This window comes from Chelonoidis abingdonii, chromosome 1 (assembly GCF_003597395.2).
Source record: "Chelonoidis abingdonii isolate Lonesome George chromosome 1, CheloAbing_2.0, whole genome shotgun sequence".
Taxonomy (NCBI): domain Eukaryota; kingdom Metazoa; phylum Chordata; order Testudines; family Testudinidae; genus Chelonoidis; species Chelonoidis abingdonii.
The window spans coordinates 309,264,832-309,290,129 of NC_133769.1; the positions used below are offsets into that span (position 1 = coordinate 309,264,832).

Below are 25,298 nucleotides of genomic sequence, written 5' to 3' on the forward strand. Positions count from 1 at the left end.
TAATGTTGCTTTGGATTTACTCCAAAGTAATTAAGAGTAACTCCCTTGTATTGCATTGTAACTATGTGCAAAATAAGTGTTGCCCGTCTTTGGATCTCGAAGTGCTTTACAACATTAATTAATATACCATTACAGCACCCTGGTGAAGTAGCTACCAAGCCCATTTTACAGATGAGGATACTGAGGCACAGGCTACTTAAATGACTGGCCCCTGGCTCCAGCTGGGGTTCCCAGGGATGCTGCCGCAGAGTGGGGATCTTGTTAGACCCCTTACCTTAGTCTTGGCTCTAGCTAGGGGTTCAGGCACTGGCAGGCTTCCTGTGGAGCTGTGAAGCCTGAAACACCAGCAGGTTTTCAATGGAAACCAGTCTGTGTTGCAATGAAAGTTTTTTCAAATTTGTAATAGATTTAGTGAAACATTTTACTACAAGGCATTGGCATTTTTCAATGAAACTATGTTTCACCTGAATTTCCAATGACCTCTACTGGGAATACAAGGCTCATGACCCCTAAAACTAATTTTTCCTCAATGTGTGATGAGGTTAAGGCTTTGCTGTCTCTCTCTGCTGATCAATCATTAGTCCATGAAAATTCTCATTTTAGGTTTTCCCCCCTCACTTTTTTCTCCCATTTTCCCCTGCAGTTTGAACTATTGCTGTTTACAGTTACGAGTCTTAGATATTGTTGCTGAATTCTAAAACATTTGTTCTCCTGACTCTGAAGACTAGGCCTCTTTAAGGCTATGTCTACAGTACGAGCTAAAGGTTTGATTTCTTCTGCCCATATACACATAACCATGCTAGCTCTCATTGAACTCTGGGAGCAGCAGCAGAGGCATGGCTGAGCTGTGCTGAGTAAAAGCTACAATATCTTTTTTCTGGGAGGTTGCAGTAAATTTATATCTTCGGACGTGTTACTGGTAACAGATTAATTCAACCATACTTAGGGTGCATATTTCAGTGATCTGCATGCACTATGCCGCATATTTTAGTGCAAAATGTGAAGATTACAGAATGAAAAGGAGAGTCTCTATTAGCACTCACATTTTCTAATATATTTTAAATGTTATACAGTGGAAGTAATTTATGGCTTATTCACTTGCAGCTAAATCTTGCACCATGTTTGCAAAAGGTCCCAAAGGCAGGGGAAAAAGTGCTTTAGTTTTGGTGGGCTGAGGGCAAGACAGGAAGGATGACGGGAGCCTTCAAGTGTTCCCCAAGTCCCCCGACCCATTAGGGTGCACGGAAGGAGCTGGTGGATCACAACTGCACAGATCTCAGAATCAAACAACCCTGGGAGAGGAGAACAGGAGGTTAAGGGGCTACTGCAGTCATGAGGCTCCTCTTTTTGGTGACTGGAGGGCACTCTATGAAACCCTACAGTGGGCAGCCCATTGGCAGAGTTTTGACCTTTAGGAGTTAACACTTGCAAGGGAAAACAGATGTATATTTTTCATGTAACTATATCTCCTACAAATTTTTATGTTCCTTTAAAAATATCAGTCTGAAATAATGTGGGCCTACAAACACTATGATACACTAATCACAGGTGTCTGGTTATTTCGTGGCATTGCTCCATGGCAGAGTTAAGAATGTTTGGATGCTTTACCTGTACATTTCCATACCTTAACATGCTTGGATTTCTTGTAAGTTTATCCCTACCTCTGAATTTCCTGGGTTTATAATGCTTATTTTTGGGATAATAAAATTACTGATGTTACTCAACTTTAACAGTTTTTGAAAGTATATATATTTTAAATGTTTCTAAGTATACAACTTGCATCCATATTTGTTCACTCACAATTTCCCCAAATCTAATAAACGTTCATAAATTGTTTGCAGAAGAGAGCTTGAATCTTGAGGGGCCATAATCTCACTATGCAAAACTGCCAAACCCACTCAAATGCTGTCTAATCAAGAGAAGCTCTCTCATTATTGCATGATTTCTCAGTTAGGGTGCATCTACACTGCAATAAAAAAATCCATGGCACAGCCGCAGCTAATCCAGGTCAGCTGGCTCAGGCTGAGGGGCTAAAAATTGCAATGTAGATGTTTGGGCTTGGATCTGGGTTTGGGCTGGAGCCCAGGCTCTGAAACCCTGCGAGGGGAGGGTCTCAGAGCCCAGGGTCCAGCCTGAGCCCCATGGGTCCGAGTCAATTAACCAGGGCTCTGAGATCCTGAGACATAGGATTTTTTTATTGCAGTATATGTGCACCTCTAGGCACATAAAAGCAAAGAATATTAAATTGTTTAGTTATTGGTGGAGGGGATTGTTAATTATTGTGAACAGAAACATATTGTTCTTTTCAATGTTTGAGCTGGGCAATCTGATAAAATTAGTTTGTATTTTATGTGGCTATGTTTAAAAGATATCATGTTCTCTGACTTGTTCTTTTGAGTGCTGCGAGGAGAGCTGTGAAGCCATTTTGCTTTGCTGCATATTAATTTGAGAAAAATCAATTTACTCAGTTACCTTGAATTTTGCTCAATCTGCCTATATTGTTGTCATAAACAGATAGTTAAGGGTTAATGCCTCTCTTACCTGTAAAGGGTTAAAAATTTCACCTAGCCTAGCTATCACCTGACCAGAGGAACCAATGGGGGTACAAGATGTTTCAAAAGAAAGGAGGGAAGTTTTTCCTTTGTTTAGAGTTTCAGTTTCAGCCGGAGTAAAAAAGATCAAGGAATCAGCCTCTTATGAGAATAGTAAGTTTTAGAAAGGAATAAATAGGTTTATGTTTATTTCTTTGTAACCTGCAATTAGAGGTAGAATCAAATGGGTATTGGTGATATTTTTTGTGTAACTAAATTTGTGCCAGGGACATCCTCTGTGTTTGAATCGGGGGGGGGGGGTGTGTCTGTGAGTAGCTGGTAATACTAAATATCGTCTCCAGGAAGGGTTTTTTTCTTTAACTTTTCTTAATACTTGATTGATTTTTCCTTGTTTTTAGATCCAAGGGGATTGGATCTGGACTCACCAGGGATTGGTGGGGGAAAGGACGGGGGATAGTTAATTTCTCCTTGTTTTAAGATCCAAGGGGTTTGGATCTGTGTTCACCAGGGAATTGGCGAAGTCCCTCAAAACTGTCAAGGGAAAAAAGTAGTGCTTGGGGGATGGTGGCAGCGATACTAGATCTAAGCTGGTAATTAAGTTTAGAAGTGTCCATGCAGGTCCCCACAGCTGTACCCTAAAGTTCAGAGTGGAGAAGGAACCTTGACAATTGTACTCTTCACAACAGCAAGCATGTGCTTTATGCTCTAGCTCTGAGTTAATTGGTCTTGATACCCCAGATCTGGCCACATTACAATATAAAGATTTAACATCCGAAGTCTTAGGCAATCTTTTGCAGGTTACTTCAGTGTGAGGATGTCAGGACTCCTAGATTCTATTTCAAATTTTCCTACAAATTTGATGTGAACTTGAGCAAGTTACCTGACTTCTCTTTGTTTTGGTATATCCATATGCAAAGCGGTGATAATACTTACCTCACACAGATCTCATGAAGAGCAGATATGTCTGTAAGGTTCTCTGGGATGTGAAGTATTGTATAAGGATAAAGCATTAACTTTCCCAGTTACCTGGGTAAAGGCACAGCCAGATTCATGTTTTGTGGGAACACTGAGTGTCACATTAATAAAGTGCCAACTGGCCAGTGCTGAGGCGAAAAACACCATAACCCTCCATGACGTTTCTCTTTACTGAAAACAAATAAGTAAAACAATCAACCATTCTTGAGAGGGGTGAGTCCACCATGAGGTGCTGTGGTTGGCACAAAGCACCTCATCTTGGTGTACAGTGGGATGACCAATAGTGTTTTGCGATGTCCAATTTAATGGGAAAATGAAGATAAAGATTTCTTAAAGTTGGTTGACAAAAGTCTGAATGTCTCTACAGAATAGAGTAGTGGGGAGCTGGACATTCGCCTGGTTTGGCCTCTTTGCCATGGGTGGTAAGAGGGACCCGAGGGAGGTTTGTGGCTGCTCTGTGCTTTGTGCCCTCCAACAGAAACTGCTCTTCAGAAGACTATGATCTCATGTGCATGAGATGCATGTGCACCTATGATGGGATGCATACTGACACATACTTCAAGAAAAACAACTCTCCTCTCCAACTACCACTGTTTTTAAAGGCAAGAACTCTGATTTGGGATAGAGCAGCTCACTTCAGCAAACATTCGTGGTGCCCAAAGCACAGAAACTGCCTTGAATCTAATGGACAAATTTTTATGGTGATATTATATAGATTGAGACTGAGAATTTGGCCACATTTCACAATGGATCACTTAGCAGCACAGCTACAAAGACAAAAATACCATGAAGATATGAGAGTGCACTGGTCAGACGTCTCTGGTAAGCGACCAGTGGCAGCATAGTTTTGGATTTTGGGGGTCTGCAATGTGTAAGTAATTTTTTACACATCTTCTGCAATTTTTTTAACCCAAGCACTTTATTTGCACTTGTATTTACCAGGGACTGGTGTTTCAGATGTTTTATTTAGGCTTCTGAAAATGTTAACATTTTGACTATAATTTTCTACACATGGAATTCTGACCCTGAGTTTAAGTAAAGCAAGTTTCATGTTCCAGTTTTGGCAGCAATTTACAACAGTAAAATGTGAAGAGTACTGACCACATGGAATGTTGCTAGATGGCAACTTACCAGAAATGAGTAATTTATTTTAATTCTGTACTTGGAGGTAGAAAGCTAGCTCTGAATGTTTCAGGTATATAAAAAAGTACCTGATGTATAATCACAGATTATTAAACTCTGCACAACTTCTATAATGTATCTCAAAGCTTGTTTTTATATAAATATTGTGGAGAATGAAGGAACCCTCAATTCTGAAGTCACTGAAAACTAGCTGGGACATAAGATTCAACAATGTGCTGTAGGAGACACAAAGGCACTGGTAGAATTGAATAGGTCTTTTCTATCTCTAATGTCTAGGTTTGCCCTTTGATAGCAATCAACTAAACTTACTGAGGGGTCTATATATATTGCCCTAAAACATTTTGTGTGTGTGCGCGCGCTTAAAGGAAAGCTTTTAAGCCCATACTTAGGCACCTCATAAAGTGGCCATATTTTCAAAAGTGCCGGACTCGCAGAACATCTAGTAACTCCATTGACATAAATGGGTGCCCAGCACTTTTGAAAATCTGGCCACTCTACTCAGTGCCTAAATATAATCGTAGAAGCCTAACTTCAGACACCTATATGTAAACATTTTGGCATATTACATAAAATCCCTGACACACACACACAGTCGAAACATTTTATGAAATAGGGAAAATTTATGATTTCTTTTAACAAGTAATTTTACTTTTAGAAACTATTTTTTGTAGCCTCACGGTTTCAGCGGCTTGAACACTGAGTGTATATACAATACGAAATAAAAATTGACAGATTTGAAGGCTAACAAACGATTATACCACTGGATCCCAATTGATGAATATAAAGGCAAAATGGAACAGTTGTGTTTTTGCCTAAAACCTATCCATATTTGTTTAGCCTCATAGACTGCTGTAGCTAAAGAAAGTTCAGAGAGTCCTTGTTGACATTTTATTTAAATACTGTTTGTTTTCCATTTGTTTGCCCGTTTATGTGCATACTGCCTAGTTCTGAGGTTTAACGCCTGCTTGCAGAAACCAAAGCACAAGTCCAGAAGCTAAAACTAAAACTTGTTTGGAGCCTGTCCCCAGCTATCAGAACATACTTCCTAACAGAGACTTTAAACCATTTTGCTTCAAAGGACAGAAGCCTTGCAGACATGTTGCAGAGTTTGGTGGAGGGGTCAGAAATATCTCATTAAATACCCAGGAAAAGTCCAACAACTTGAACAAATGTGATTGCAAGACACTTTTGATTCTTCACGTGTGTATTAAGCTATATTTAGATGCAGCTATTTTAGCAGACCAGCTTGTCAGTATCTCCTGAGGCCAAGGTTAAATTCACATTTCTTGTTTCTTGTTTTCAGACAGGGTAATAATTTTTACTTTTGACAGGGGATAACTTGAGAACATATTTATGCATTGCAATATCATCCCTTAGCTTATGAAAATAAATACCATGTATAAAACAAAACTATTATGTCTATGTCCATTAAAAGGCTAACCTCATATGGAAAAAGTGCCTTCTCATTTCCCTACACCAGGTAAACTTGTATTTCACAATGTGCACATATTGTATGCCAACATCTTTTTTAAAAGATAAGTTAAATGCTAAATGCTAAATTATTTACTTGATGCTCTATAAAATGCTGTATGCTGAAAATAATGCATTTTGCAGCAAGTGTGATTTGTAATATCTCAAAATCCTGACGTTTAAAAAAAATAGTAGTATAAAGTTGAAAAATGCGCAGAAATGAATATGATCTGAGTTTCCAGATCAAAATGTGGCGTTTCTTCTCAACCTTTCAGTTCAAATCAATGTTATATACTTTTAAAATCTGACAGTGTTGACAGGAGACGTATTGTCTGCATTGTCAGAAGGAAGAAGTAGATGTGCTAAGTGATTTTTCTATCTCTAACTTTTAGAATCTTATAGCCAACAAAGTGGCAACGTGTCTGGTAGTTAGGAAGATTTGGTGTCAAGAGAACTAAATTCTATGACAACTTGCCACTGAGTTACTCTGTGAGCTTGGGAAAATCCTGTAGCCTCTCTGTAATACTTATTACTCAATGTTGTAATGTGCTTTGACATTTTCAGATGAAGTGTACTTCGCAAGCACAAAGTAGGGTTTTTTTAAAAAATATTAATCTGAGTTGACTGAAATTCTAGTAATTCGATGAGACTGAATCAAAAGAGAGCTATAGAACAAACTAATTAAAGCCACTAATCCTGACACTGTTCTTCCAAGATAAGAACAGTAATATTTGCTGTTAACCACATCAACCAAAAACAATGAGGATTCTGGCATCTTAAAAATAAATAAATCTGTTAGTCTTTAAGGTGCCACCGGACTGCTCGTTGTTTTTGTGGATACAGACTAACACGGCTACCCCTCTGATACTTGATACACAGCAACCAAAATGCTCTGATTAAACCTGACTGTATTTGGCCATTAGATGGCACTAGCACTGCTTTACTGACAATGAAAATGTCTGGCGTTGGTAAAGCCATAAACAACACAAACGTGGTACTGGAAGAGTGTTTTCTTTTCTCATGACTTTTATGAAAGGCATTCGCTGAGCTCCAGTAACAAGAGCAGGTCAGTGGTTGCACAAACTTCTATAAATGCAGAACATCTTGTAGAACGGGAGTTGGGGGTAGGAAGAGCGAGTGAAAGGAGAATTGTACTTTCTGCCTGCTCATCTAATTTATACTTTCAGGCTACTGGATCTCTTGAAAATAATGTGGAAAGATTTTATTTAGAAAATATTAAATCTACTGTCACATTTGAAAGTGCTGGAAAAGGGGTTATACAGATTGATAACTGAAATCGTTATAATTACATATAAAGACTACAAAGAGACAAAAAGGGAGTACCATATTTATGGCCACGTGGGGCTATACAGAGGTGTATAATATATACTGCACAGCATGGCCACTTGGAAATGTATGATAAAAGCTGGGATTGAACTCTAATCCTCCTGAATCTCATGTCCTACTGATTCAAGTATAGGAAAACTTCTTCTAACTAACAGTATACAGATTATGAGACATTTGAATAGTGCTGATTCTGTACATTATATTGCTGTAGTGCACATACACACTAGCTGATACATGTGTATATATATTTTGTGTGCGCAAGCAATTTGGCACAATCTGCCTAGATTCTCTTGGGGACAGCAAAAGACACCACTCTCAAAACTCGACCATTCTCCTGCAAAGTTTCAAGTCCCTCTTCCAAAGTATGGAGGTGGTACAGCTCTTAAAACAATTCCCAATAATTTCTTTGAATATTGGAAAAATACCTATTTTGGAAATGACTGAAATATTTTCACTGAAACTTAAAAATAAAAAAAAATTAAAAAAAAAAAAAAAGCTATCATGAGGCAGAAAGCAAGCTTGGAAAATTTCAGCCCAAATGGTTAAAGTCTAGTAAAAATGCAAACCGAAAACAGGAGGATTTCCTGGAAATGTTAGGCAGCTGTAACAGGCATCACTACCAGAACATAACAGCCATATTGAGGCAGACCAATCATCCATCTAGCCCAGCATCCTGTCTTCTGACAGTGGCCAGAACCAGATGCTTCAGAGGGAACGAACGGAAAAGGATAACTTCAGAAGCACTATCCCCTGTTGTCCAATCCCAGCTTTTGACAGTTGGAGGTTTAGGGATACCTGAAACATGGGGTTGTCTCTGTCCATCTCAGCTAATAGTCATTGATGGACCTATCCTACATGAATTTATCTAATTCTTTTTTTAATCCAATTATACTTTTGGCCTTCAGAACACCACCTGGCAACGTGTTCCACAGGTTGACTGTGCATCGTGTGAAGGAGTAACTCCTTTTGTTTGTTTTAATCCTGCTGCCTACTACCAGCTCCACCTATAATAAGCTCTTAAAGGACCCCATGACTTTTCAATAAAAAGATCTATTTGATTTTTGTTGCTGGTCTGGGCCTAATTCTACTTCATGTTACTTTTCATCATAATTTATTTTTTAAACAACCTAGAAACTTCAACTCACTGGCAACATTTTGTTAATGTTTTTAACTTGAGATTTTTAAAGTCCTACCTGCACAGGTCTACCATCCTCTTGTCCAATCATGTTTCTCCAGTCCTGCAGAGAACGCTGTAAGCTCTCAAGTCCTGTCTCCCAAAGCCTGACACTGCCGCCCATATCCACTGTAACCAAACCTACTTTGCCCAGTGGTGCCAACAGAACATCTGTGTCTGAGATCTTTGACAGCCATGATGTATATGGAGAGAGAGAGACTGATCTGAAAAATAAAGCCAAATATGATTTATCTAACAGTCACAATTGACACTAGAGAGAATATTTCTGTAGCCCTGGTGCCAATTTAAAAAAAATATCCTTGAAATTTGAGCAAGGTCACAGAAAGTTGTACATTCATGAATATGATCCACCAACAATCCACATGAGATCAAGACTGGACCTGGCAGTCCCACTATATTACCCAAAGCACACCACATACTGGAACTAGATAGGGTGGAAAGATGTTTGCATAATATTGATAGCTGAATAAAAGATAGCTAAGACAAATGTAGCATGGAATATGCTGTATAAGTAACCTCTATCTCCAATCTATTTTTAAGGAGATCAGTCCTCTCGTTTTAGAGGAGTGGTCAAACTTTTTGGCCTGAGGGCCACATCTGGGCATCGAAATTGTATGGCGGGCCATGAATGCTCAAGAAATTGGGGGTTGGGGTGTGGGAGCGGATGAGGCCTCCATCTGGGGGTGTGGGCTCTAGGGTAGGGCAAAAAACAAGTTCTGGGTGTGGGAGGGGTTCCAGGCTGGAGCAGGGGCTTAGGATGTGTGGAGGGAGTGAGGGCTCTGGCTGGGGGTGGGGATGAGGGGTTGAGGGTGCAGGAGGGTGCTCCAGGCTGGGACCAAGGGGTTTGGAGGGTAGGAGGGGGATCAAAGCTGAGGCAGGGGGTCGGGGCGCAGGAGGGGATCAGGGGTGCAGGCTCCAGGCAGCACTTACCTTAAGCGGCTCCCGGAAGCAGCGGCATGTCCCGCTTCCAGCTCCTAAATGTATGGGCAGCCAGGCGGCTCTGCGTGCTGTCCCATCTGCAGGTGCTGCCCCTGCAGCTCCCATTGGCCACGGTTCCAGGCCAATGGGAGCTATGGGGGCAGCACTTGGGGCAGGAGCAACGTGCAGAGCCCCCTGGCTGTCCCTATGCATAGGAGCTGGAAGAGGGACATGCCGCTGCTTCCAGGAGCTGAGCGGAGCCATGGCACGTACAGAGTAGGGCAAGCCCTGGACCCTGCTCCCCAGCGGGATCTTGAGGGCTGAATTAAAACATCTGAAGGGCCAGATGCGGCCCCGGGGCCATAATTTTCCCACCCCTGTTTCAGAGAGAACAAGGGGGGATGAAATAACCAGGTCAGACAGGAAGCAAGCAACACAGAAAAACTGGAAAATGGAGAAGTTGAGCAGAAATCAAAAGAGCATTTGTATCCTGACTGTTATAACCTCTATAAATGACCTTCATTCAGATGGCAGCAGCAAATTTATTAGTGATCCCAAACTTATCATGCTGGGAATTACAGGAAGGCTCAGAGAAGCAAAATAAAAAGATATGATAAAATTATCATTATAAAAATATTTAAATAGTTGGCAAGGGAAAACACAAATGTACAAAATTAATGGGAAAAAACACAAGCTAGCAACTTTGGAAAATAACTTGAAATAATACGGAAAATTTCTCTAAGAACTGGTTTACACATTAAGTGGCACCGATTTAACTAAAGGTGTGAAATTAAACTGATGTAAGCCTTGTCTACATGGCAAGTTACCGTGCGGGAAGCCAGAGTGTGAATCTACAGCGTACCAGCTTGCCGCACAGTAACTTACCATGTAGACATAGCTACAGCTCACAGAAAGTCTTAGGCTTACTACTACTTGAAATCGTAGTATGCCAAGATGAACTCCAGGACTTTCAGTGCACTGTACCTGTGATGCAATAACGTTTGTTATTTTAATATATTAAATATATGGTGTAGCAACTATCATACCTAGCTTTTTGTAGTTAGGAATGTTTTAGTATATGTATACGTTTGTGTTATAGGGTATTAGAAATGAACCTTTAAAAAGGAAATGGAATTTTATAATCTATTTGGACCTTTGTACATATTTTTGAAAACTTTAACAGGCAGAATTAATGTTGACATAATATGTGGTATATGTAATTTCAGGCACAATGTTACCTTTTGGGGGATGTTTTGAGAGTTCGAAAATAGGGCTTATAATGGAAAACTAGCTTCAATCTCACTTATGAAGCAACTATTATTGCTACATAATAAGCAGCACCTCTGGAACCAAAAAGGTTCTGAATATAAACTACCCACCCAGATTTGGAGGAAAGCCCCAAAGAGGACTTTCATCTGTATTACTATGAATTCATACCTTTTAACCTATGTGATGAGGCCCTGCAAACACTGCATTTCCCTGCCAAATGTTCTCTCTACCAATTGATAGGACAAAAGATCTAGCTGCTGAATTGCTTTTTGGCTGAATATATTCAGCACACTTAGTTACGCAAACCATGAGAAACATGGATGAACATCACTTTTAGATAAAATTACACTGTACTATAAATAGAAAAGTAGATTGCTCATTTACATACTAGATTCCATTAAAAAAAACTAAACTAAAGAATGTTAGTGATGCAAAATGAAGCATTCAAAATTCATGAAATAACAATTCCATATGTATCCTCAAAGTTCAAGTGGAAGGAAGCAGAACACATTTAGAATCTGGCCTCATTCAATACATGCCCTTAAAGACCATATGAAATGAGACAGTTTTTTTTTAAAATCAGTATAATACAGTATTTCATACCTTTTGGTTACACACACATGCACAGTATCAATGAAAAGTTGGGAGACTTATTTAAGGAAACCTTAATCATTGGGAAAAATGACAATTCATAAGCAAAGTATGCTTTTAAAATTCTACTTTGCACTTGTTGAAGTAGGCTGTCAGGTACTGCAGTGTGGAGGCCATACAATCTATCTAAGGTACTCATATAGACTCACAATTTTAAAGGTATTTATCATTCAACACCCCTGTGAGGCAAGAAACTGCATTTTACAGGAACTGAGGCAGAGACTGACTTAAGTGATTTGCCCAAGATCACACAGGAAGTCTGGTGGAACACGAACTTGGAGCCCAGGTCCTCCTACCACTGAACTGTCTTTCCTCTCTATACAAGACCCTAGAGCGAGAAAAATGAAGAATAGAAGTGAGAGATGAAAAGGGAGAACGAAAGAAGCAGGGAAGATGAGGAGAGAAAGGATGAGACAGAGAAGAGAGGAAACGAGGAGGGGAGAAAAAGGAGAAGAGGAAGGTACCTCTGATATCAATTGCTAACACCAATTTATTCCAGCTAATGGATAAATACAACTTTTCAATAGGGGGTACACCATACACAGCTGCTGAAGAGTTCTGCATATTGGAGTAAAAATTATTTTCACAACATTAAGTAATCCAATAGGTAATAAGGAAACAGTGCACCAAAAACCCACCCATGTGTCACATAAAAAAGGTAAGAAAAGCCAATATCTATTCTAACTAAGAGAGCTTAATGAATTGTATTTGTTATTCCTACAAGATGAGGCTGTTCTACTGATGGAAATCAGATACCTGGGAATAGGGATGTATTTAAGTTTCTTTGAGTTAAGGTCTGTTACTTCCAGATACCCAGCTGTTTGCAGAGGAGTGATATCTGCAGATAGATAAATTTGTTAAAGAAAATTACTTCAGCTACATTATTAATAAAATATGACACGTGTATTTATCAGGTTAATTTAAACATACATTATATAAGACATATCAGAAAATGATAAACCTTCAAATTAAATGTAGGTCTATACCAGGGGTCGGTAACTTTTGGCATGCGGCTTGCGAGGATGCTTACCCTGGTAAGCCACGTGCCAGAGGTTGCCGACCCCGGGTCTATATATTGCAATTATTGAATTTTATTACTGAACTAATAATCAGCAATTAGGAGGCTAGAATAATAAAAGAGCAACGTTGTATAGAGCAGTGGATGTCAAAACAAATAAAGTCCTGGTCACAAAAATGCCCATCAGGCATTATTGCAACCTCTATCTCATTTCTTTTACCTGTCATTGAAGATAATGCATATTGTTCATCCCACTGACAGTACATCTGGGCTGCATCTCAAAACACAGTGCTTTTAAAAATCTTGAAAACTGCAAGGACATATTAACTGTAAGCTAATTTTTTTTAATTAAACCTGCTGCCTATTAATTTAATCGGGTGACCCCTGGTTTTTGTATTGTGTGAAAGGGTAAATAACACATCTCTATTCATTTTGTCCACACTACTGATGATTTTATAGGCCTCTATCATATCGCCCCCTTAGTTGTCTCTTTTCTAGGCTGAACAGCCCTAGTTCTTTTAAGTCTCTCCTTCTATTCAGATCATTTATGAATATGTTGAACAATACTGGTCCCAGTACAGATCCTTGGGGAACCCTGCTGTTCACCTCTCCCCACTGTGAAAACTGACCATTTATTCCTACCCTTTGTTTCCTTCTTTTAACCAGCTACTGATCCAAGAGAGGACCTTCCCTTTTAATCCATGACTCCTTACTTTGCTTAAGAGCCTTTGGTGGGGGACCTTGTCGAAGGCTTTCTGAAAATCCAAGTATACTATATCCTGGATCACCCTTGTCCACCTATTTATTGACCCCAGCAAGGAATTCTAGTAGATTGGTGAGACATGATTTCCCTTTACAAAAGCCAGGCTGACTCCTTCCCAGCATAGTGTGTTCATCTCTGTATCTGATAATTCTATTCTTCACTACAGTTTCAACCAATCTGCCTGGCTCTGAAGTTAGGCTTGCCAGCTCTTAATTACCAGGATCACCTCTAGAGGTTTTTAAAAATCCGGCGTCACATTAGCTAACTACCAATCACTTGGTATGCAATAAGTTATATACCACAGTTAGTAGTTCTGTAATTTCATATTTGAGTTCCTTCAGAATTTTTGGGGGAATACTATCTGGTCCTTATAACTTATTCATGTTTAGCTTGTTCTAAATCTTCCACTATTGACATCTCGATCTGGGACAGTTCTTCAGATATGTCAACTAAAAAGATGGGTCTGGTGTGGTAATCTCCCTCACATCCTCTGAATTAAAGACCGATGCCCCTTTAGCGTCTCAAATCATTCAGTTGCCCTATGCATTGTTTGGCAGGCTTCCTGTTTCTGATGTACTTAGTTTTTTGCTTGTTAGATTTCGTGTCTTTTGTTAGTTGCTCTTCAAATTTGTTTTTGGCCAGCCTAATTATACTGTACACTTGACTTTCCAAAGTTCTGTTTCTTTCCATTTTCCTCAGTACATTTGACTTTCAATTTTTAAAAGATGTCTTTTTGTGTCTAACCACTCTGTTTAGACACGCTGGTAGTTTTTGGTTCTGTTTTTGTTTTATTTGAAGTACACATATAGTTTGAGCTTCTGTTACGGTGTTTTAAAAAAATTTCCATGCAGCTTGCAGGCATTTCATTTTTGTGACTGTTCCTAGCATCCACATTTTTCTGCAGTTCTCCTGTCTGAAGTTAAACGCTACTGTGGTGTGTTTCTTTGGTATTCTCATTCTCCACGCCCCAGGGATGTTACATTTAATCACATTATGGTTGCTATTATCGAGCGGTTCAGCTACAGTTACCTTATAGACCAGATCTTGCCTACATTTAGGACTATATCAAGAACTGCCTGTCTGCTTGTCGGTTCCAGGACTAGCAGCTCCAAGAAGCAGAAATTTTATCTCCACATTCCATCCTGAAGTAACATATTCCCAGGCAATATGGGAATAGTTGAAATCTCCTCTTATTATTGGGTTTTTGTATCCTCTCTAATCTCCCTGGGCATTCCACAATCATGTCACCATCCTGGTAGGGTGGTCAGTAGCATATTCCTACTGCTATACTCTTATTATTGAAACATGGGATTTCTATCTATAGAAAGCGACAAAAAGTCCTGTGGCACCTTACAGACTAACAGAAGTATTGGTGCATAAGCTTTTGTGGGTGAATACCCACTTCGTCAGATGCATGTCTGACGAAGTGGGTATTCACCCACAAAAGCTTATGCTCCAATACTTCTGTTAGTCTATAAGGTGCTACAGGACTCTCTGTCGCTTTTTACAGATCCAGACAAACATGGGTACACCCCTGATACTTCTATCCACAGAAAGTCTATGTAAATAAGATTTTTCCTATATTTGACTCTATGCTTTCTTTCATATATAGTGCCATGTCCCCACCACTCTGACCTACTTTGTCATTGCTATATATTTTGTACCCTGGTATTTCCACATCCCATTGATCATCATCATTCCAAAAACTTTCTGTGATGCCTATTATATCACTATCCTAATTTAATAACAGGCCCTCATCTGCACCCATATTTGTATTTAGACTTGTATTTGTATACAAGCATTTATAAAATTTGTCAATATTTAGTTGCCTGCCTTCATGTGATGTGGTAGAAGTAAGCAGTTATTTTAAATTCATACCCAATAAATGATGAATGCACAAGTGCATGTTTGCCCTCAAGTAGCCCTAATTACACATCCTTGCTTTCAGACTTAAGTATATTACTGAAATATGACATGATCCCTTACCTATGTTTATATATTGAGGACACAGATCTATCTGGTATTCTTTGGAGAGTTAATTAATTTCTTTTTAAAATATACATAGCTACTATCCAAGTTACCAGTTCCAATAAAATAGAGAACAACTTCTTTGTTTGCCGCTGCTGGAACAATCTTGACAAAATGTATTGCACCGTGTTAGAATCTGGCTGAAGTATTTTAAATTCTTAAAAGAAATGGAAGGCTGTGTGCCAAAACTGACCAGTTACTGGGGAGGATGGGAAAAGTAGGGCTGCACACCAAATTCAAGTTATTCCAATTTGGCTTCATACTTAGAGCAAAAGTTTTTTGTTTTTTATTATAACGAATTGCAACAGTTGCTGCATCAGCATTCTACAGCATTTGCTCATGCATAAAGCCAAGCTTACAGTGATTTTTAATTGTTTTATATGCAACTTTCTTCTGTTTCACATGACAACTCAGTTTCACAGAATAAATGGTGTGAATAAGCAACCTTCTGCTACTCAGACAAGTTCAAGAAGGTAAGAGGCATGTATTTTATCCCTGAAATCAAAGTAGATTTCACACATCAGAATGAGTGAGTCAGCCACAAAAAGAGCATTTTAATCATTTGAGTGGTTTAAAAATATAATACATTTAAATAATAACTTAAAATAAAACACTAATCAATTTAAAAAGTACATTACATTAAAGCAATCTGTTTTTATTAGGGGAATTATATATAAACAGTGCCATCATTCATCCACAAAATATAATAAATAGTCAAATGTGATTTTCCTGGGAAGCAGATAAGGAAATACAATCATATCCCATTTGACAGACGAGGAAACTGAGGCAGATATGTTAAATGACTTCCCAAGGCAACGTGCAAATCAGTGGAAGAAAAGCAGTTAGACTCAGGAATTGCACATGCTCAGTATAATAAAAATCTTTTGTTCTATTATGCCACCCTTCCACCCATGGATGCGAAGGCACTTTACAAGCATTTGTGGATTAAGCTTTACAGTGGCCTGATGATGTACTGGCACAGAGAAATGAAATGATTTGCCAAAGGCTACACAAGGAATCTGTAGCAGATTTACCTGTGCCTGAACCTCACAAACATGCCTTCTACCTTAGAGCATGCATATGCACAGATGGCCACAGAGTCATGTTAACCAAGACACAATTAAGATTAATTCCATTAGGATTAACTCCACTAGGATACCTGTTCTGTGGGCAGACGATGATTTAATTCCCTAATCTTGCAATTTTGGATCTTTAATGTGCACTAAATTCATTCTAGAATTGGTAAAATGTGTGCAACTCCCCTCTCTCTCTCCAAATCCAGTTAGGATTTTACACGTTTGCTTTCTGATTCTTTAAAGCACATTATAAACATACGGCATGAGTACTCTACAATTAAAAGAAAGCCTTCATCTACAGTTGATACAGTTGGAATAAGGTAGTCTCTTACCTTTTGGATAAAGTTCTTTCAAAGGGACGTCTCCAGGTGCTAAAATTCTGATTATTTGATTAGTAGCTAATAAAATCACACAATTTATTTGTTTTGCAGCTCCGGTTTTACTGCGCCTCCCATAGTAAAATGGATCAGAAGGAGAAGCATGTCGGCTGCCCAGCGAGGAGCCTCTCTTCCAGCTGTACACCTCATTGGGAGACTGAGAGATAGATAAGGTAACAAGGACTTCAGTGAGCAAAGACTTGTATAAAACACCCTTTAAACAAATGGTCTGGATAAGCTCCCATTTCAAATCAAACTTAACCATTCTGAACAATTCTCAGTTCATGCCATGAGAGTAGAAGAGCTGGCTCTGTCTGTCTTTGAGAGATCTTCTACTGACAAGATCCGTGAGCTTCTACTAACATAAGAACTGCCATATTGGGTCAGACCAAGGCTCATCTCACCCAGTATCCTGTCTCTGTACCAGACTTTTAGGAAGAGTGTAGAGAACACGGCAATTATGGAGTAGTCTACCCGTCTTCCACTCCCAGCTTTTGGCAGTCAGAGGTTTAGGGTCATTCCAAGCATGGGGCTGTGTCCCTGCCATCTTGGCTAATAGCCATAGATGGACTTACCCTCCATGAACTTATCAGGTTGTTTTATGAACACATTTATACTTTTGGCCACCATAATATCCCAAGGCAATGAGTTCCATGGGTTATCTGTGCATTGTGCGAAAAAGTACTTCCCCTTGTTTGTATTAAACCGCTGCCTATTAATTTAGTCAGGTGATCACTGGTTTTTGTATTTTGTGAAGGGGTAATAACACTTTTTTCTATTCACTTTTGCCACATCATTCATGATTTTATAAACCTCTATCATATTCCCCCTTAATTGTCTCTTTTCTAAGATGAGCAGCCCTAATCCTTTTAGTGTCCCCTCATATGGAAACCATTCCATACTCTTAATCATCTTTTTTTTGCCCTTCTCTAAACCTTTTCTAGTTCCACCATATCCTTTTTGAGATGGGGTGACCAGAACTGGACAAAGTATTAAAGGTGTGGGCATACCATAGATTTATATAGTGGCATTATGGTATTTTCTATACCTTTTCTAATTGTTCCTAACATACCGTTAGCCTTTCTGACTGCTGCTAGGTTTTGCGCAGAAGCTTTCAGAGAACTATCCAAGGTGGTTTCAAGATCTCTTTCTTGGATGACAACAGCTAATTTAGAACCCATCATTGTATACGTGTAGTTGGGATTATGTTTTCCATTGTGCATTCCTTTGCACTTAACTTTGAATTTCACCTGCCATTTTCTTCCCCATTCACCCAGTTTTATGAGGTCCCTTTGTAACTCCTCCTGTTTTGGACTCAACTATGTTGAATAATTTTGCAGCATCTGCACACTTTGCCACTTCATTGTTAACCCCCATTACGAATCATTAACAAATATATTAAGCAGCACAGGCCCCAGGACAGATATTTGGGGGACCCCACTTGTTCACCTGTCTCCATTGTGAAAACTGACCTTTTATTCCTACCCTTTGTTACCTTCTTTCAACCAGTTACTGATCCATGAGAGAACCTTCCCTCTTATTTCATCACTACTTAGTTTCCTTAAGATCCTTTGGTGAGGGATCTTGTCAATGGCTTCCTGAAAATCCAAGTACACTATATAAATTTGATCACCAGTATCACATACGTGTTGACTCCTTCAAAGAATTCTAATAGATTCATGAGACCTGACTTCTCTTTAGAAAAACCATGTTGACTCTTCCCCAACAAACTTTGTTTATCTATGTATGTTCTTTACAATAGTTTGTTTCAATTCTCCTGGTGCTGGAGTTAGCCTCATCAGCTTGTAATTGCCAGGATCTTCTCTGGAGCCCGTTTAAAAAGATATCAGCATTATGTTAGCTACCTTGCAGGCATCTGGTACAGGGGCTGATTTCAGTGATAGGATTTGACTTCCAAATTTTAAAGGATGCCTTATTGCCTCTAACAGCCTCCATAACTCTGCACTTGGTCCTCCTACTTTTAAAAAAATATATTTGGGGTAGACATTTAGTCTGAGCCTCCGTTATGGTGTTTTTAAATAGTCTTAAAGGATTTTACCCTTGTGACTGCTCTTTTTAATTTCCATATAACTAGCATCCACATTCTTGTGTAGTTCCCCTTATTAAATCTAAAGTGGTGGGTTTTCCTTTTTCTCTCCTTCCTCCCCACCCCCTCATAAGGAAGTTAAATTTAATTATATTATGTCACTATTGCCAAGCAGTTCAGCTACGGAAAGTTGCTCTTGGGCCCAATCCTGTGTTCCACTAATCACTAAATCAAGAACTTCCTTTCTCCTTGTGGGTTCCAGGACTAGCTGCTCCAAGAAACAGTCATCAGTGATGTCTAGAAATGTTATCTCTGCATCACACCCTGTCGGTGACATTTACCTAGTCAATATATGGGTAGTTGAAATCCCCCATTATTATTGTGTTTTCTGGTTTTGCAGCTTCTCTAACATCCCCTATCATTTCAGAATCACCGTCACCATGCTGGTCATGTGATCTGTAGTATATGACTATTGCTATACTCTTATTACTCAAGAATAGAATTTCTATCCAGAGAGATTCTATGGCAATGTTTGAGTCATTGAAGATTTACACCTCATCCAACTGCCTTTTTTTTTTTTTTTTTNTTAGACTCCCAGCATTTGTATATAAGCACTTACGCATTTTGTCAATATTTAGCTGCTTGCCTTCATGTGTCATGTTTAACTGGATCTCTTTTACATTTGGCTGTTCCTCACTAAATCTTACCTGTACTTTATCAACGTCTGCCCTATCCCCTATACTGGGATATAGAGTTCCCCGTTTAATAATTTCATCCCTAAGAGATAGCTCTGTCCGAACCATGTGCTCCTCTGCACCTGTTAGCATTCCCCAAATCCTTAGTTTAAAATCTCCTCTGGAACATTTTTAACTGTACATGCCAGCAGTCTACTTCCATTTTGGTTTGGTGGAGCCCGTCCCTTCTGTGGGCTACTCTTTCCCCAAAAGGTAACCCCAGTTTCAATAAACCTAAATTCCTCCTCTCTACACCATCGTCTCATCCACACATTTAGATTTTGCAGTTCTTCCTGGCCCTGCACAGGGAACTGGAAGCATTACAGAGAATACTACCGTGGAGGTCCTGGACTTTAATCTCCTACCTAGAAGCCTAAGTTTGGCCTCTAGGACCACTCTACTGCCTTTTCCTATGTCACTGGTACCTACAATGTACCACAACCACTGGCTCTTTCCAGCACTACCTATAAGGCTATCTTGATGTCCTGTCAGATCTGCTACCTTCACACCCGGTAGGCAATTCACCAAGCAGTTCTCTAGGTCACCACAAACCTAACTATCTATGTTTCTAATAATCCAATCACCCACCATTATTATCTGTTTCTTCCTAATAACTGGGGTCCCTATCCCCAGAGGGGTATTCTCAGTACAAGAAGATATCATTACATCATCTGGAAGGTGGGTCCCAACTATGAGATGATTTCCCTCTGCTCCAGCTTGATGCTCTCCTGCCTTGAGACTTTCACCCTCCTTAACAGCACAGGGGCTGTTGGACAGGACGTGGGACCACTCTACTGTGTTCCTAATAGCATCTTATATGTACCTCTCTGTCTCCCTATGCTCCTCAGGTTCAGCCACTCTGGCCTCAAGAGCCTGTACTCTGTCTCTGGGGGCTGTGAGTTGCTTGCACTGCACGCATACATATGCCACCTGCCCAGGACAAGCAAGAGGCCAAAAGCACTCAAGTCTTGTTTGGAGAGGTCAGGCTGCTGTAGGCATCAGAGTTGACTCTCTAAAGCCTTTTCAATAAAAGCACTTCCATTGTTAAGATGATGCCATAAAAGATTTTTATGCCCTGAGGCCATTCAACTAGGAGGAGAAAACATTTCAACAATTTGATCTGTAACCAATCTATATAAAGGGATTTATTTACTAACTGTTTCCCCAACCATGTGATAGTTGGAACAGCCATTAGGTCTGCATTATGTATAAAACTATTGAATGTCCATTTCTCAACATTCAAGAACATTGTTAAAACAAATGTATAATATACACATGGAAAAAAAACCTAGTCTAATAATATAGTATTTTAAATACAAGTCAAATCAAACTGAAATGCTACCCTGTAAAAGTATAGGGAGAGGTTTACCTGCTATTTTCCTAATCTGTTCTGGATTTCAGAATACTAACTAGCTTTTTTCTAATGTCAGCTAATGGTTACTTTCTCTTATTTACCCTGACATATTATATGACCAGAAAAACATTAGACTAATGGTCCTTACAGGTACATATCCTGTTTCTGATCTTGGCAAGTATGAGTTACTTCATAAAATGTACTAAAACCCCATACTGGAAAGATATTCAATAGTATTGACTAACATTTCTTTCTAACCCAAGGGAGGTATTGGTTAGCTTATACTAGGCTCAGGCCTAGCTAGTGTAACTATGGCAGATATTGTAATTATTCTTAGAAATATCTAAATCCTTGTTTCAATTTAGTAAGCTCCGTACCTCCAAGTGCTATAGCAGTGACTTCAATGGGTCAATGTTATGTGTTATGTCAAAAAGTATTTCCTTTTATCAACTGTAAATCTGATGACTTTTAATTCCAACAGGTGTCCCCTTGTCCTTTTATTATTAGATAGTAAATAGAATTATCCTAAAAACCCTCTTAATACCAAATATACCCCTATCATGTCCCTCTTGTTCATCTTCATTCTGTGCAACATCTCTAATCGATAGACTCTCCCCTCATATGCCTCTAATCATTTTCACTTCCCTTTCTGGATCTCTTCTATTTCTGCTATAAGATTTCTGAAACAGAGTGAGCAAACCCAAACACAGTATTCATGATCAGGCACACCATCAATTCAGCCAATGGCATGATAGTATTTTTCTGTAGTACTCTCTACACTTTTTTTTTAAATACAGCTTGCCATCTCATTTGCTATATTGATTGCTTCTGCATATTGAGCAGATGTTCACACTGAATTGTCTGCAATTATGTCATTTTCTTGAGTAGTTACATTTAATTTAAAATGTTTTTCTGTGTATGAGGAGTAAGACTGTTCTTCCATGCGTAATGCATGAAACTCATCTCCATTGAATTTCATCTGCCTTGTGTCACCCAATTTCCTATCACTATCAAGTTCTTCTGAAATCTCACTATGCTAACAAACATGGCATACTCTACAAATTTTATTACCTCATTATTCACTACCTCTTGCAAATAATTAGGTTAATAGCTATTTAGATTAACTGGTTATGAAATAAAGGTAATGATCATTATTTTACAATTTAATAATACTGGTTTTACCATAAGTTCTGGGAAGCCAACAACAATAGTAGCATAATTATGCACATCCGAGAGAATCCTGTTGGGTGAGCTGATCTTTTGTCCCACAGCTATGCTTAGGTTCTCTGAAGATAGTTGGTCACTTGAAACTGCGTGCGGCACACACAAATCGGATGCTAAAGTGGGGAATCAAATGATAAGCATTAAATCCAGATAAGCAAGAGGAACCAGTTATCCTTACAAGCATTGAGCACTAATTACCATTATTCTTTTTATCATAATTCAATAGAAATAAAATGAAGAAAAGAAGTCAAGACCTGTTTGCTATATTGTACTACATCCAAAAACATGATGTTAAATTAACATTATTTTGGTTGCAAAGTCAAGCACTCAAAAGTTAGGAAAGACTTAATTCTGCCAACTTGTGTCCTCGTATGCGTTGAATGAGACAACAGTGAAAGGTATATGCCCAAGGGAGCAAAATTAAAGAATATGCAATATCCTAATTTTCAACCTAAATAACTTTCTTTTAATACAGAATTTTTGTATATAATTTCCTAGGTTTTTATGAGTTTTTTTCTTTTAAGGGGAAAAATATAAACAAATTCTATCATATACAACTGTAACAATTCCCCCACCCAATAATGAATCAGCAGCATGATTTCAACTAGGAACCTTTCACACTGCAGCAGAGACTGATGCTACTAGGACTACAGGAATCACCATGTTAGCTGGCAGCAACAGAAGACTTTTTTCTGAAGTGGTGGGGTGGGTTGCTGGTTGCAGCTGCTGGGTCTGGGGAGTGGTAAGGGGAATGACCAGCCTAACGAGGATCTCTCTTGCCCCCACTCCCAACCCTGGGAAAACTCTGGCCCCAAGTATTTACCTATTTGCTGCTCTTCTCTGTACTTCTTTCAATTCTATTAACTTTTTTGAGATGGGGAAACCAGAACTGCACACAAGTATTCAAAGTGTGGGCATACAATGGATTTATATCATACAATGGCATTATGATATTTTCTGTCGTATTATCTATCCCTTTTCTGATGGTTCCTAACATTCTGTTAGGTTTTTGACTGCTGCTGCAGATTGAGCAGGTGTTTTCAGAGAACTATCCATAATGACTCTAAAATATCTTTCTTAAGTAGTCACAGAAAATTTAGACCACATCATTTTATATGTATAGTTGGGATTATATTTTCCAATTACTTTGCATTTATCAACATTAAATTTCTTCTGTCATTTTATTGCCCAGTCACCCAGTTTTGTGAGAACCCTTTGCAATTCTTCCCAGTCAGCTTTGGACTTAACTGTTGTGAGTAATTCTGTATCCTCGGCAAACTTTGCCACCTCACTCTTCACCCCCTTTTCCAGATCATTTATGAATATATTGAACAGCACTGGGCCCAGTTCAGATCCATGGGGGACCTCGCTATTGACATTTCTCTCCACTGACCATTTATTCCTATCCTTTGTTTCCTATTTTTAACCAGTTACTATTCCATGAGAGGACCCTTCCTTTTATCCCATGACTCCGTACTTTGCTTAAGCGCCTTTGGTGAGGGGCCTTGTCAAAGGCCTTCTGAAAGTCCAAGTATACTATATCCATGGGATCATCCTTGTTCACATAATTGTTGACCCTCCTCCCCATTAAAGAATTCTAATAGATTAGTGAGGCATGATTTCCTTTTACAAAAGCCTTGTTGATTCTTCCCCAACATCTCTGTGTCTGATAATTCTGTCCTTTATTATAGTTTCAACCAATTTGCCTAATAGTGAAGTTAGGCTTACCAGTCTGTAATTGCCAGAATCTCCTCTGGAGCCTTTTTTAATAATTGGTGTTACATTAGCTATCCACCAATCATCTGGTTCAGAGGCTGATTGGAGTGGTAGGTTACATACCAGAGTTAGTAGTTCTCAATTTCATATTTGAGTTCCTTCATAACTCTTGGGTGAATAATATCTGGTCCTTATGCTTTATTACAGTTTAATTCATCAATTTGTTCCAAACCTGCCTCTACTAACAATGTTCAATAATTGTGGCATCCTGGCAACATTTTTCTGAGGAATACAATTGAGAGAAGGAAAACGGCACGTTTTAACTCAATATCTCAGGCAAATCTGAATGGAATTTCATGGGATATTGAAAAGGAATTTCAGAAGCCTAAAGGGTTCTTCCTCCTGAGTCTGCTACAAACAATGGAGGTGTGAAAGCTCCTCAAATGAAAGGTTGCAAGAATCACTTGTAATGGAAAGTTATAGGCAGTCTAAATAAAGGGGTTGCTACCAGCACCCCCTATAATAGGGTGTGGGTGTGTGTACGTACAGTTCACAAAATTTCTGAGACATTTTATTCAAACAATTCCAAGCCTATGTACAGAACTTTGCTATCTTTTTTGAAACAATGGTATGAATAACACACTACAGGAAAAGAATCAGACATGAAATTACTCAAACATCTAACATACAAGAATGTTGTTTGTACAAGCACAAACACAGAGTTGATAAAAAAAAAGAGTGACAAGTTTACACTGAGTACCTGTTGTTAAACCAAAACCCTTGTCAACTGGGTCTTCATTCAATGCATGCAGCTGGCAAACTCCACTCTCTTCAGACACCATATGTGCTGGCTTGGTTAAAAGAAATTTCCTGTAAATAATGCAGACTTATTAAAACATGGTGTAACAAGAATGTTTATTTGTTAAATAGTAAAAATACTCTATAATTATATAACAAGGATCTCAACATGTTTTACTTAAAATTAATGAAGCCTCACAACACATCTGAGGTAGGTAAGCATTTATTCTCTCTAGTTTACAGGTCGAGAAAGTAAACCATAGAGAGGCAGATTTGCTTACAGTAACTATTTATACACTTTTATTTATTGTGGGGTTAAACAGAAACTGGAAAATGGAGCACTGTTTGTTCCATTAAACTATGAATCAAACTAACTAGGAGAGTAGACTAATGAGTCAGATTTTCAGTTAGTCACACTAATATTGGCTAGGACCTAATTTATACAGGCATAAATACCAGTTGTGTAAAATGTGCTATGAATGTGGACCTAGCCAAATCTGGTCTAGATTTTCAGTGATGCAAATTTACATAAGCTCATCTTGCACACTCACCGCTCTGGATTCACCAGTGCAATTTGGGCATGGGGAAATCTGCACCTCTAAGAAATCTGACTGTAGGCATCTAACCATAGACACAAATAAAA

General features: G+C 38.9%; 1 protein-coding gene across 1 annotated transcript in view; it reads right to left on the bottom strand.

Annotated features, from left to right (window-relative positions):
- The window catches only part of VWA8 (von Willebrand factor A domain containing 8), a 279,054-nt gene that overhangs the window by 51,618 nt on the left and 202,138 nt on the right, over positions 1 to 25,298 (bottom strand). The window contains exons 33-37 of the mRNA XM_075065283.1: positions 24,618 to 24,727; positions 22,100 to 22,254; positions 16,738 to 16,939; positions 12,277 to 12,358; positions 8,681 to 8,885 (exon numbers count right to left, since the gene is read on the bottom strand). Coding sequence (XP_074921384.1) covers positions 8,681 to 8,885; positions 12,277 to 12,358; positions 16,738 to 16,939; positions 22,100 to 22,254; positions 24,618 to 24,727 — 754 coding nt within the window. The remainder of the gene's footprint in view (positions 1 to 8,680; positions 8,886 to 12,276; positions 12,359 to 16,737; positions 16,940 to 22,099; positions 22,255 to 24,617; positions 24,728 to 25,298) is intronic.